Here is a 14,405-nt window from a genome sequence, read left to right as displayed (position 1 = left end):
TCTCTGTCCTTTTCCATAATTATGTTAAAACTGACTGAATTACAATCACTACCACCAAAATGCTCTCCCACTGCCACTCCTTCCACCTGCGCATCTTCATTTCCTAAAACTTAGTCTAAAACTGCACCCTCTCTTGTTGGATTTGCTGCAAACAGGCAAAAAAGTTCTCCTGAATGCACCTCAAGAATTCTGCTCCCTCAATTCCTTTCACACTAAAACTATCCCAGTTAATATTGGGGTAATTAAAATCCCCTATTACTACCCTATTTTTCTTGCACTTCTCAGAGATTTGCCTACATATTTGCTCTTCTATCTCCCTCTGACTGGGGGTCTATAGTACACTCCTAGCTGTGTGAGGCCTCTTTTTTGTTCCTTAGCTCAATCCATATGGCCTCATTTGATGAACCTTCCAACATATCATCCCTCCTCACAGCTGTAATAGTTTCCTTGACCAAAATTACCACTCCTCCTCCTTTCTTATTCCCCTCCCAACGCATCTGAAAACCCTGTAACCAGGAACATTGAGCTGTCATTCCTGTCCCTCCTTAAGCCATGTTTCTGTAATAGCTATAATATCATACTGCCATGTGTCTATCTGTGCCCTCAGCTCATCTGCTTTATTTGCTATACTCCTTGCATTGAAATAGATACCCTTGAGCACTGCCAAACTCTTTTTTTATTTTCTAGCCCTGGTTTCCTCTGTCTTCCAGACTCATCCATTAATTTTTCACCTTTCATTTCATTTTTTGATTTGGTCCCAGCTGAGTCTACCCTCAGGTCCCCATTCTCCTGCCAAACTAGTTTAAACCCTCCCCAACAGCACTAGCAAAGTATCCCGCGAGGAACTCAGTCCTGGCTCTGTTCAGGTGCAACCCATCCGGCCTGTACAGGTCCCATCTCCCCCAGAGCCGGTCCCAATGTCCCAGGAATCTGAAGCCCCCACTCCTGCACCATCTTTCCAGCCATGTATTCATCTGTCTTATCCTTCTATTTCTATACTCACTTGAGCGAGGCACTGGGAGTAATCCAGAGATTACTACTTTTAAGTTCCTGCTTGCTAATTTCTTACCTCGCTCCCTAAATTCTGATTGCTGGATCACATCCCTCTTTCTACCTATGTCGTTGATTCCGATGTGGACCACGACTGCTGGCTGTTCACCCTCCCCTTTCAGGATGCTGTGCAGCCGCTCAGTGACATCCTTGACCCTGGCACCAGGGAGGCAACACACCATCCTGGATTCATGTTTGCGGCCACAGAAACGCCTGTCTGTTCCCCTGACTATTGAGTAACCTATCACTATGGCTCTTCCAGTCTTCCCTGTTACCCCCAGTGCATCTGAGTCACCTGTGTGCCATGGACTTGGCTCTGGCTGCACTCCTCAGCTTAAGCATCACTTTCCTCAGAACTGAATACCTGTTGGAGAGTGAGATGCACTCAGGGGTCTCCTGCACTATTTGCCTGATTCTTTTTGACTGTCTGGTGGTCACCCATTCCCTCTCTCCCTGCATGCTCTTAAGCTATAAACGCACTATCCACGTAGCTCTCATCCTCATGAATGCACCGCAGTGTCGCCAGCTGCCACTCAAGTTCCAAAACCCGGAGCTCAAGCTGCTGCAATTGACAACACTTCCTGCATGAATAGTTCTCCAGGATACGGGAAGCATCCTGGAGCTCCCACATAATGCAGGAGGTGCACTCTCGAGATTGAAGCAACCCTCCAATTCATTTATTAGTTCCTTTGCTACTGCTGAAAAAACCTTACCAATACTACAAAAGCTTAGAATTATTAATAAAACCTTACTCGTACTGATAAATCCTACTAAAAATCAATACCGTTCACTTGTTAAAATAAACCTTACTCAAAAAAAAACTACTCACTTGTTCCTTATTATTAAGCTATTTACACATGCACCCTAACAGTGGTGTACTCACCCAGCTATTTAGAGTTATTCCCTAAATCTCCTCTCAATTTTCTCTTTAAGGAGAACAGCCCCAGCTTCTCCAGTGTATCCTCGTAACTGAAGTCCCTCATCCCTGGAACCATTCTTGTAAATCTTTCTGCACCCTTGCCAATGGCTTCACATCCTTCCTAAAGTGTGATGTGCAGTTGAGGCTGAACCAGTGCTTTTGTACTGTATGCCTCTATTTATAAAACCCAGGATCCCATATGTCTTATTAACCACTTTCTCAACCTGTCTTGCCATCTTCAATGATTTTTGCACATATACCCCAGATCCCTCTGCTCCTGCACCCCTATAGAATTGTATCCTTTATTTCCTATTGCCTACTAAACTTTCTTCTAAAATAGGCAGCACTGCTCCATTAAATCTTGATGTGTCCAATCAGCTGTAACTTGGTTTTCACACTCTGAGGTTAACTAGATGAACTGGTTAGAGCAGATAGTTACAGGTTTTCATCACTAATGTGATGCCTCAATCTAATACAAATCTTAATGTAGGAGATTGCAACATTGATTTCTAATCTACTTTAAATTATTTATGCTAATAATTTAGCGCTTATTAACAGGTTTTTTAATATCTAGAGTAATTTTAGTTGTGATACTCAAAGTTTATTGTTCACTGAAATACTGGGGGTGGGGGATGGGGACAGCAGGGGAAAGGACGAGCAATTAAAATGGAGTGGCTGCATTCCTCGTTCTGTTCCCGCTGATTTTGGCGGTAGATGAGGCATTTGTCGGATTCGAGTGGGAGCCTTATGCATAAATGCTAAATGGGGTCCTATAACGTCAAAAGGTCTCGATGGCATTTTAACTGTTGCTCGAGCAGGGAAACGGTATTGGCTTCCTGCTCAGGCTTAATCAGTTCTGCAGCTAGTGGGAAAGATAAAGAGGCCTTCAGCTTTGTGAAAGATTTTCCTTTGTGGGGCCAGAAGGAGCAGGAGTGCTTCTTCAGGGCCCACAGGTAAAGTCACAGCCTCCCTGCCCAGATAAACTCCTCTTCCCTCCTGCAGGAACCTCCCAAAAGCACCTCCCCACCATATACCTTTGGCTGCCCAATCTTCACCTGGTAGCAATCTCTATGTGCCATCTTCCCACCTACCCTGCTTCACACTTGCCTGTCTTTGCCCACTTGGAGTTAAAATTGACCCCAATTGAACTTAAAGCAGCTGCAAAAATGGTTTAGATTTTTTTGGGGGGGGGAAAGTTGAAGGATTCAGATTTAGCATAAGTTGTTTCTGTTTTACATTTGGTGAACAGTAGGGCAGATTGCCATAGGGGATGGAACTGGGGCTAAGTGTTGTGGACAGTGCTAACTTAAAATGTCTCACAATAACAGGTCAAAAATAAAATGCTTCACTTTCATTTGAGAAACTAGAGCTGCTTTCCTCTTGTAATTCTTCATCTGAAACCAGGCATGATGAATCAACATCAGCCAAAAGGAGTCCTTTCAATGTGATTTAGAACAGGGATCTCCCTTTACTGGTCTTAATTTCCTACTTCTCCTCATTCCCCCCGAAATCACAAATGGGTACTGAGTAATTTCTCACCTTCCACCGTCTGGAAATCATGCTCATTCCATGCCACCCAAAAAAAATGTTTTAAATTATTGTTAAATTATTAAGATGTACAAGATCATTAAAAAATGTCAAAGCAAGAAAAGACAGTTTAGACTATCAATGTTCCATTCAGACTTCGGATCTGATTATTCAATCAGTAACTTTGTTCCCACCAATGCCTGCTGATCTCCAACTGCAAGGAAGACTTGTTCTCTTCACTGACCTTCTCTGATAAAGAATAGGAGCAGTGTGTAAAGAAAATAAGAATAAAATCTATTGACATTTAAATTTGACAAATGCAAAATGGGATATAAACAGTGTCTGTGTGATGATGCTACAATCTAGATATAAAATCAGAGCTGATGTGACGTATGAGACACTGTACAATACAATATTTTGTAACAGGAAGAAATAAACCTGTTTAGCAAAGGAATATGGCTGAAACAGGAAATAGTACGATGTAGAGTTATAGATCGGGTATTCTCATTTTCTTATCCATTGTAAGTACTTCTACAGTTAAAAGTCTTAAACTTTTTTTCAAAGCGACAGTGCCTTAATGAAAAAGTGTTTGGGAGGGTGAAGAACCACACGTTATTTTCATTATGATGGTACTGTGTTTAAGTAGCCCTGCAATATGTTTGTGTTGTGGGCTGGTAGATGGGAAGAGGACATTTGCCAGTCATTTGTTCAGTGGGGAATGGAAAAAATTCAATGTGGACGTTTTTGCTGGATGCCTGATCATTGCTGTCTAGTGATAGATTGGTTCAACCACTTGGGCACAAAGCGGAAACTAGGAAATGCACTGCGAATGAGTTTTGCCATAGTCAGGGGTGGTAGGACCTAATCTGGATGCTTATCAGTGATCTCCTGTACTGACAGAGACATAACAGTGTGCAAGACGTCCAAACCAATCCAACTGTATTAACACACCCTTTGAAAGAGACTGGTGCTCTCTCACCACCTGATGTTTATTTTTCAAACCTGGATGTTGGACTATTTTTTGCTAGTTTTCCTACTATTCTTGTCCAAATTGCACTATTTTGCACCAGAAGTAAGAAAAATCACAAAAATCACTGCAAATGGACACTTTTTGTACAATCACTGTACAATGTGATGAAAATAGTGCCAAAAATCCTAGTGCCAAATTAGAAGCAAAGTACAAACTATGACTGTATGTACAGGCACATGTGTGTTACTTGCTCTCCCCTGACCAAATCCTGCAGCCAGTGTGTACCATTTCTGTCTGAACCAGTCTATCATTATTGTATTTTTGGTATAGATCATTGCCGTTAAAAGAAAAAGAACTGCCTATAATGATTTATATATTTCTTGTTTTATCTTTTCACATGCTGTCTTTAATCTGTGCTTTATTGGCACAACGCCTTCTGAAATAATTCATCCAATCAAAATGCACTATGAAATTCATGTGTCCATCCATGTATCCGTCTGTGTGTCCATGCCAACTAATTTTAAAACTGGTTGCAAATCAATCCCAATGCAATCCAATTACAATCATCCATCAACAACATCTACATATAGACCACGGTTGGTTTGTAATTTTTTGAGCCTAATGCATACATAAACTAAGTACCCTCGGCATGCCATGCAGCGCTGAATTGTGAATTGCTGTTGCTTTCTTGCATTGTGTTTTTTGGCATGGCTTCGGATTTTGTTGTAGCCCACAGCACCACTCACCTCAGTCTTCCCCTCCCAAAACTTCAAGAATAACTTTTGCACTTAACAATGAAAAGTCCATTTAGCGCAACAAAGCCTTGCCTGTCACAGTTCTATCTGTTTCATAGTGAAGTCTACCCAGCCCGTTAAATCTACAGAGGAAGGTTCAGCAAAGTTTCTCTTTGTCCTCAAAGTTAAACTGAACAAAGCTCCAGAATTTTAATTTTTATATCCTACATTAGAGGTCCTTGGCAAATGTTTTATTTAATGACAAGGCTGTAGTAGCTTAGGGACCATCATATTCTATCAAGTGCTGCTCAACCATCAGCCTATCTTGCCCAACTCTCACATGTCAGCTCCTCCATAATAAAATCCACCTTTTAACTCTGAAAACTACCTTTCAATTCTCAAGCTGCCTCCTCCATCACCATTCCCACTTTTCAACAATCAGATTACCAAAAGCAATGGGATTACATTATAGGCAAAGGGGTTTTACCATAGGTGCTGAAATTGCATCACAAATCTTCACAGGTACATCTTTTTTCAAATGATTGGCTTTTTAGGTCTTTAGAGCCAAAAAAATCCTTTTGATTTGTGTCTCCTCTTCAAGTCTGTGGACCTCATTTCCTGCTTTGGACTCTTTCCTCATGTTTGGTGCATTAAAGATTTGTGCATGTATACGACAGACCTGCTGCCTCTACTTTACCTAACATGGGTGATGAAGACTTTGAAATATCCAAGGGTGACTTATTAAGAATCCTTCATACAAACAGAAATATACTGAAAGAGATTAACGCTCTGATGATGTATGTGTCACCTATGGACAACTTAAAATTTAAACATGTAATAAATTACATTAAATAATGAATATATTTGAATGAGATGATTAAATATATTAGGAAGAAACAGTATTGAGCAATGGATTAATACCATGACCTTTCACCTTTAAGACCTGAGTTGAATCTAGTCTATAATGGTGATGAAGGTCTAGCGTCCCACACTAAATGAATTTAGGAGAAGTCTCAATCCAGCTACGAGTGGGTACAAGACAAGGCTACAGAACTAATGTTTCTTTATTATGACAAGTTTAGCCAATACTTGGTACAAACATACTTCAGTGGAGCACAGAGTTAAAAATTATCAGTGTGAAAGGCCTTTCCTTGGTTACAAAATCTGTCACAAGAGGAGGAATTCAGTGTGTCCTTGCCAATAGGTTGCTGTGTCACCCTTTATATCCTGGTGGTCAGGCCATGGAAGTGTTGTTACCACTTCACATATGTGTAGAACACAGTGGTCTGGCGAAGAGTTGTTGTAGTGTAGTCTTGCTGCCTCTTTCTTTCTTCACTCTTTGCCAAAGGGTATGATTTGGAAAAGCACCATGTAGAAACGATATAAGCCAGCGTGGGCCTTTTTTTTGAGAAGCCCAAGTGAAAAAAAGATCAAGGCTCCTAGTGCAGGACAAGAGCAAAATTGGAAAAAGTTAAAACGAAGACGAGGTAAATGAAGAGCCAGTGGTTAGGTGACATCTAAGGTTGAAGGATTTATTTTGATATATATATATATATATATATATATATATATAATAAAATTCTGCTCACCTTTTGTTTCTCTTTGCCATTCTGTGGGTATTTGATAGCTGGGTCATACCACTGATAAATTCACGCTGTTGCATTAGTAGAATTGTACATTTGCTGCATGTGTTTCAAGAGCTGCCGATTGATCGGCCCATGGTTCTTACCAGGGTCTGCTACTGTGTTGTTACTTTTTGCAATTGGTGCCCGTGCATGCTCACTGGAGTCTACACATGTAAATCATAACTTAAAACGGAATTGTTTTATTTTGACGGAGTGCTTGCAAACCCCGCATACATGCATCTTACATGTAAGTAGACTCCACATTATGGCTTGCTTGTGTCAAAGAACAGTGCATTTGGTTGTGTTATAAATATATATATATACATATATATTTATATATATTTTAACATTTAACGAGGAAACCCGTTCTTTTCCATGATTGGATGATGGCCAGACTTGTTTTTTGGGAGTCTTCTTTAAGTGCCCTTCTTGTCAAAAGCAGCCAGCAGAGACAAGCAGGCATTCACCTTTAACTGTCCTGTTTGTTCATTGACCCCACTTTTGTAGAAAAATATTATCAACCTGAGCTTTCTACGACTCTTCCGTGCTGCTCGACTTATCAAACTCCTGAGACAGGGCTACACCATCCGTATCTTACTGTGGACGTTTGTCCAGTCTTTTAAGGTGAGACATGGAGCTGTTCTGTTTTCATACCAGTCCCTCAGACATCAAACACATGTTGGCAAGGGGACTGGGTGGTGCAGTAGATTAGACACTGTTCTTTCCCCTTTGGGAACTAGGTTCAAACCCAGTCCAGGCTGAATGTCTGCTTTGGATATAGAATCCATGTTTGGACAGTCTCAATCCAGGCCCTACTGGGTACAAGCCTACAGCACCAAAGTGCATCAAGTTGGTAAGTTTCTCAGAGAACTCATAGGATGGCTGGTGTGGGAAATTGGAAAATGTCGCGTGAGTGGAATTGATGGGGAGGCACTATTCTGAAGTTGGGATGGAGTAGAGGGAGCTTTACTTTGTGTCTAACTGTGCTACATTAATTTGGGAGTACTCGGTGCTAACATTATGGGAATAATTTTAACCCCCAAAATGGGTGAGTTTGGGTCGGGTGGAAAGATAAAATGTTACAAATGTTTAAAAAAAATCTCAAACCCGAACCCAACCCACCTCAGATCAGCCCACTTCCAGTTTTAATGGAGGAGGGACGAAAGGTGGGTGACCAGCCTGCTCTCAGGTGGCGAGCTAGTTGTTGAAACTTTTTAAGGGGCATTTTAGCAAATGTTCTATCTATTCTTACCTAATGTCTGCTGGGTTTTCCTGACCTTTGGAAACTGCTGAGTAAAAGGAGCTGAGAAGGGCCTAATCCATCAGGTAAGTGCCTTTACAGCACTGCTTGTGGGTCAAGAGGAGGAGGAGTGTTTTCTCCAGACCTAACAAGCTACCTTGTAAACCCCACTGCGATCTGTCCAACACCTCCATGATCTTCAATCCTCCTTGCGATCTTTCCACCCCTCCCAACCACACTCTAACACCCCATGACCACGATCTCGCCCCCCCCCAACCATGTTTTACCCCTCCTGTGACTTACATCTTGCCCTCAACAACAACGTTCTGCCCCCCCGCCGCCCCCACACCGTGAACTCTTCCCCGAGTGATCTCTACCCACTAGACCCAATGCATTCTTCTGCTGCAGGCTTTCCTGCCTGACAGGCAGGTAGCCTGTTAATCAGCCTATCAGGCTGGCTGTTACTGGGAAACCTGGAGAAAAAAAAATTACAGCACATCCCTATATTTAAAAACTGTAGGACCCCTGGAAAACTGGTACTTTCGAGTCTATAACTCTTCCCTCCAACCCCCGCTCCAAAGACACAGCTCAGTAAATATGTGGCCAATATCAAAGGTGTCCCAGCACCAGAATCCAGTACCTAATTTCACCTGACAGTTTTCAGTCCCAGTAGGTAAACAACCTAGTTAGTATGTTTGTGGAATATGGAATATCTTATTAGTGTGATACATAATGTTGCTTTTTTGAGACATTTGGAGAATTGAATGAATTGGGTGATTGACTATTTTGCAGGCATTGCCTTACGTCTGTCTGCTGATTGCAATGCTGTTCTTCATTTATGCCATTATTGGAATGCAGGTGAGAATGAATTTTTTTTTCTATTCATAATCTATGAGGTGAACGGCCAAAACCTTCTCAAATCTGTTTCTAAAAAGTTACCATTGATGCACTAGTTTAAATAAACCTAAAATAGGTCTCCCCTCCCCTCCAGCTCAGCTGCAAAATGTGCCACAGACAATGAAATTCAACAGGAAGATCCCAAGGTTCAATCTCACTGCCAGCAATAGGGTCACTTCAAATGGCTGTCTTTCAGTGAGCTCACAACAGTGGAATAGACACTCGGAGCTCGGACTAGGCAGGTCTCTATTCAGGTCAGAAATTTGACATTTAGAAAAATGTCACAGTATATTTCTGAACAGAAGCATTTATACAACACCTTATAACAAACGTAGGACTAGGAGTAGGCTATTTAGCCCTCAAGCCTGTTCTGCCATTCAATGAGATCACGTGTAATCTGTGACATAACTCCATATACTCACCTTTGCCCCATATCCCTTGTTACGACTGCTCAGGGCAAAGCTCCCAATCAAGATATATGATCCGATCGTGGTGGGAGCAACGCACTGTCAATTCAGTCCCGTTCTTCCACAGGTCGCATCATATTTCTTTAAGCTTTCCAAATTGAAGGAAAAAGCAGCCAAATTGAATAATCTAGTAACCCCCAATGAAGCAAACCAAACCAGGTATCTTTAGATATCAACAAATTAACTAATTATTTAAAAAAACTAAAATCTTTAACATTACTAAGATAAACCAATATCTAAAGACCTCATAACTTCTTATTTAAAAATCTAACTCCCGCATTCACATACATATACTCAAACTAACAGTAGTTTTTAATTAGCTGCCCGAGAAAAGTCTTTGCAAGTTCCGTTCCTGACGAAATGGAGTCTTCCAATACAACACAAAGTTCACTTGCAGTTTTCCAAGGTCGATGAAACAGAAGGTCCTTCCAAAGATGGGGTTCAACAGTTTGGCTGTTGTAGTATTAAACTCTTCTTTTTTTTTCCAGCAATGAACACAGCAGATCAATAATTTGTTGTGAAAGAAAAAAGCTTTTTCTTATTTTTTTTATGGAATTAATTCAGCTTGAGGCTTTGTGGGATTTTGGGAGAGGAACAACACATTTTTTCTTCAGTTTAAATTGACTCAGAGAGCTCTCAACTAACTGCTGCTCAGCTAATTTAAAAAGTCAAAACTGCAACATTGAATCTTGTATTCTCTCTCTCTCTCTGTGGCTGTCACTTGGCAACCAGGATGCACCCTGGCTCACTAAGACTCTGGAACTTTCTGCCTTAAAGATGTACTGAACTTTTACAATCTTAAAGGCGCACCGTAATATTTCCGAGGAGAGAAAAAAAAACACAGGACCATGACACCCTTAATATCTTTGGTTAACAAAAGTCTATCTGTCTCAGATACATAGAAAGAATTACTTTGAAGTCCACTGATTGCCATTTTGCACACAAGATCTCACAAATGGCAGTGAGATAAATGAATGATCAGATCAGTTGTTTTTTGGTGGTGGTAGTTGTTGAGTGGGGTATGTGGAGAGAACACTGGGATGACTCTTGGCTCTTCTCTGAATAGAGGTGGGGAAGGAAGTGGGGAGTATCGTAACGGGTGGCGGGGAAGGAAGTAGGGCGGAGGGCCTGTCACCAAACGATCTTCCCAGAGGTGGGATAGGCTGACAGAAGCTTTCCAGCCCAGAGGCCCTTAAGTGGCCTATTAATGGCCTGGTCCCTCTGCTGCTGGGATCTTACAGCGGAGGACACCTTGCAACACGAGGCATCTTCCCTATAGGCTTGGGGGAGCTGGGCCCTCCTCAGTGGGCAATTTGTGGCCCACAGAGGACCCCCAGTGGGAACAACTTTACCCCCCCAGGAATCCCCTCCTCTGGATTTCATGACCACCCCCACCCCCTCGCCGGGGCCTTCCGGACTGGCCATGGTGATCCTTTCTCACCTACGTCTTGTCCAGGGTTCTGGCAATGGGGCTGGGTCTGAGGCCACCACTCCTGGTGACGGTGCCAATACTGCCGAACTGCTGGCCCTCTGATTGGCCAGCAGCTCATGGAGGCGGGATCTCCATCTTTAAAGGGACAGAGATCCCGACTTGTGAATCTTTAACTGAAAAGCAGCAGAGGATCAATCCTGGGGAGGTGGGGTGGGGGGGCGCAAAAGTGCAGAAATGGGGTTCCCCCACCTTTTCAGCCTGGTGCACGGGAGCCCCCCTACACAAAATCCAACCCATCATGTGCTCGGGTGCTGGAGTTGGGTCTTGAACCCACGGCCTTTTGGTGGGAGTGCTACCAATTAAGCCAAGCCGGCACTTTGAACATGTAGAACCATAGAAAAGTTACAGAACAGAAAGAGGCCATTCAGCCCATCGCGTCTGTGCTGGCTGAAAAAACTAGCCGCCCAATCTAATCCCACCTTCCAGCACCTGGTCTGCAACCTTGCAAGTTGCAGCACTTCAGGTGCAGGCCCAGGTACCTTTTAAATAAGTTGAGAGTTTCTGCCTCCACCACCCATCCAGGCAGTGAATTCCAGACACCCCCCCACCCTCTAGGTGAAAATGTTTTTCCTCATGTCTCCTCTAATCCTTCTACCAATCACCTTGAATCTGTGCCCCCTGGTAATTAACGTCTCCGCCAGGGGAAACAGGTTCTTCCTTTCTACTCTATCTAGGCCCCTCATAATTTTGTACGCCTCAATTAAGTCACCCCTCAGCCTCCTCTGATATAAGGAAAACAACCCTAGCCTATCTCCTCTGTTCTCTCTCCAGAGCAATTATGTCCTTCCTGTAATGTATTGCTCTTGAACATTTCCTCTGTAATATAAATTCATTTGTAGTGAGACTATAAACTGAATGCTCTTTTAGGATTTTGAACGTGAGGTTCTGTGTTAAAACCTTCATGAATGCATGGAATGTCATTTTGATGTGGCAGAAATTGATTGGCTAATCCTAATGGTTAGTGCAGTTTATGGATCACATGATGGTGATTCCCTGTTGTAATTGGTTTATAGTAACTTTATGGCAGGTCCTGCAGTGGCTTGGGTCTCTTGCCAAGGAGAACGGAATCCAAACTGAAAGTCACTGACATTCACATCTCACGCTTTCCCGTGGGAATAAACTTCCCTATCTGCAGTAGGGTTGTCTGGGAGGAAGGAAAGAAACTGATTTCAAAAAGGAATGTCTTCCAACTCTGCTCAGAACACCTCCTGGGAAATTAAACAAGCAGCAGTGTTGTCAGTATTCACCAAAATGGTTGCGGCTGGACAGCTCCATTCATCCAATCAGGGGAGAGGGAATTAACCAGTGGAGAAAGATAATGAAATATTGCAAAAATATGATTTGCAAAATCATAATATTTATAGTAACTGAGCAATCCAAACCAGACTGGAAAGACAGTCCCCTTGCTCTATAGGATTTGCACATGAAAGGAGGGAGTGTGTGGGGGGGAGCCTCAATTCAGCAGCTAGTGGTGGGGCCCACAGTTACAGACAGACCTGCTCCTAATTAGGCAATCTCACTCATTAAGCTATGAGATGGTTGTGATAGGGAAAAGGAAATGTCACATTGATGTAGTAGTGGACACTCTTCTAAGTTTGGGGATGAGACGCATTGTTGGGGAGGTGTAGAATGAGTTTTCCTTTCATGCATTCTGCTCTGGAAGTGCTTGATGCTGACTCTGAGCGCCTGAAATTGTTCCATTCTCTAGTAATAGTAGTGCTGAACTTGATTGATGATCTCAAAAGGCACCAAACAATTCTGATCAATGACATCCATTTATTTGTTCTATCTCTGTTGAGTTTTACATCCTGTTTACATAGTAATTACTGCTGACCAGGAAGAAGCTCAAATGAGTTGGGCGTCAGGTGTGAGAAGAGCCGAATTAAATTCACCAGAGCAGAATATGTTTACCGTAGGGAGAGGAGAGGAGAAGAGAGGAGGGGAGGGGTTGTGAGGGTGCTTCATCATCACATGTAGCAGTTAATTCAGTTGCCCATCATTTGTAAGTAACCCTTACGAGTTAATATCTTTAGAAATAAAAATAATCGATTCATTGAGACTGAGACAGAATGATGATTGAATCAGGATACATTCTAACAGTTTTCATTTTTTAAATGGTTCTCTAAGGTATTACATCTGCTTATATCTTAGAGTAAACTATTTGCAAATGACGTTTGATAACTAAAAATGGGGCACAAGACATTGTGTCGGTACCCAGGCCCTGTTGAGCCGCAGTTTGTTGGTGATTTCCGGTGGTTGGAAAGGATAGTGAATAGTCCTACCTGGTTTTGTAGAAATGGTCGCGAACTGGCTGACACTGTGCTGCCACTTAGTGGCTAAACATAAGATATATAGCTGAACGCATCAGACTTGCATGAGTTCTTTATCCAACTGGTATAGGTAGCATTGCCCAGTTACTGGGATAGACCTGACTGCTAGCCCTGAGGCAACCCATGGTTATCACACTTGCAAACTACTGTACCACTTAACAAGTCTCCCAGTCTCTCTTCTCCTGCTTTCAGTGATTCTGAACTGTCACCAAGACGTTCTACTTGGATGGGCTATTCTACAGGCATAGGCTAGTCTACAGGGATGGGGAGCAGTAACAGTGACATTCCCCCTGAGTTTTTGATACCATTATCTGGAGAGAAGACCAGTTAGAAGCTGGTCATCACTGCTGGGAAATCGCCACATCCCTAGAGGTTTTAAGTCACCCCTTTCCACCTGTGACCAGCCCCCCTCCCCCCCCCTCCCCCCATGCCTCTTGAATCCCTCTAGGATATTGACAGATCTCAGAATACATCAGGTGGGAGCACAAAACCAGATGACTCAAACTGACCCCTAATCTGTTGATTTATTTCGATGAGTTAACCTAACTTAAGCTGCCATTTTAGGTTTGAATTGTTGGATAATTGAAAAACTTTAGCAACATTTTGACAAACGGTGATACATTAATCCTGGTTCCATGATCCTGCAGACTTTTCCTCCCTGCATTCTCACTGTGTTAAAATCAAGATTTATTGCAGTATCTCTAACCCCTAACCCTTTCTTTCCTAGGACCTTAAACCTGTGGGACATACCCCTCCCCTCCCTCCATCTTCCTTTCCAACTATAATCTGCAAATTTTTAAAACCCAAGCTTGCCATGATTTAACAAGTTCTTCCCTACTCTTCTCAACCTTGGCAGCCTTCACTTAAGTTTCTCAATTAAAAAAAATTGAAATTCCAGCAGATTTTGTTGAGATTCTGCAAAGATGTATTTCAATGGGGATTCTGTACCCTTCACACCTCGCGTAGCTTTAGCAGATGGAGAAAGTGGTCACAGTCTGTTTTAGAACAAGATATATGCATTATGACATTCTGGAGCTGTTCCATGCTGCTAAGTATTCATTTTAAAATATTTTTTCTTTTTCTCCGATGAGCAGATTACCTCTGTGAACACAATGATTAAGCCTCAGGATAAGTACTGTTGTTTGATTTTGTAG

General features: G+C 42.4%; 1 protein-coding gene across 1 annotated transcript in view; it reads left to right on the top strand.

Moving 5' to 3' along the window:
* LOC137355764 (voltage-dependent P/Q-type calcium channel subunit alpha-1A-like) overlaps positions 1-14,405 on the top strand; it is a 644,715-nt gene that overhangs the window by 494,881 nt on the left and 135,429 nt on the right. Inside the window, exons 34-36 of the mRNA XM_068021264.1 lie at positions 1,342-1,347; positions 7,333-7,449; positions 8,858-8,923. Of these exons, the coding sequence (XP_067877365.1) occupies positions 1,342-1,347; positions 7,333-7,449; positions 8,858-8,923 (189 nt within the window). The remainder of the gene's footprint in view (positions 1-1,341; positions 1,348-7,332; positions 7,450-8,857; positions 8,924-14,405) is intronic.

This window comes from Heterodontus francisci, chromosome 43, assembly GCF_036365525.1.
Source record: "Heterodontus francisci isolate sHetFra1 chromosome 43, sHetFra1.hap1, whole genome shotgun sequence".
NCBI lineage: Eukaryota > Metazoa > Chordata > Chondrichthyes > Heterodontiformes > Heterodontidae > Heterodontus > Heterodontus francisci.
This window is presented reverse-complemented; position numbering and strand designations above follow the sequence as displayed.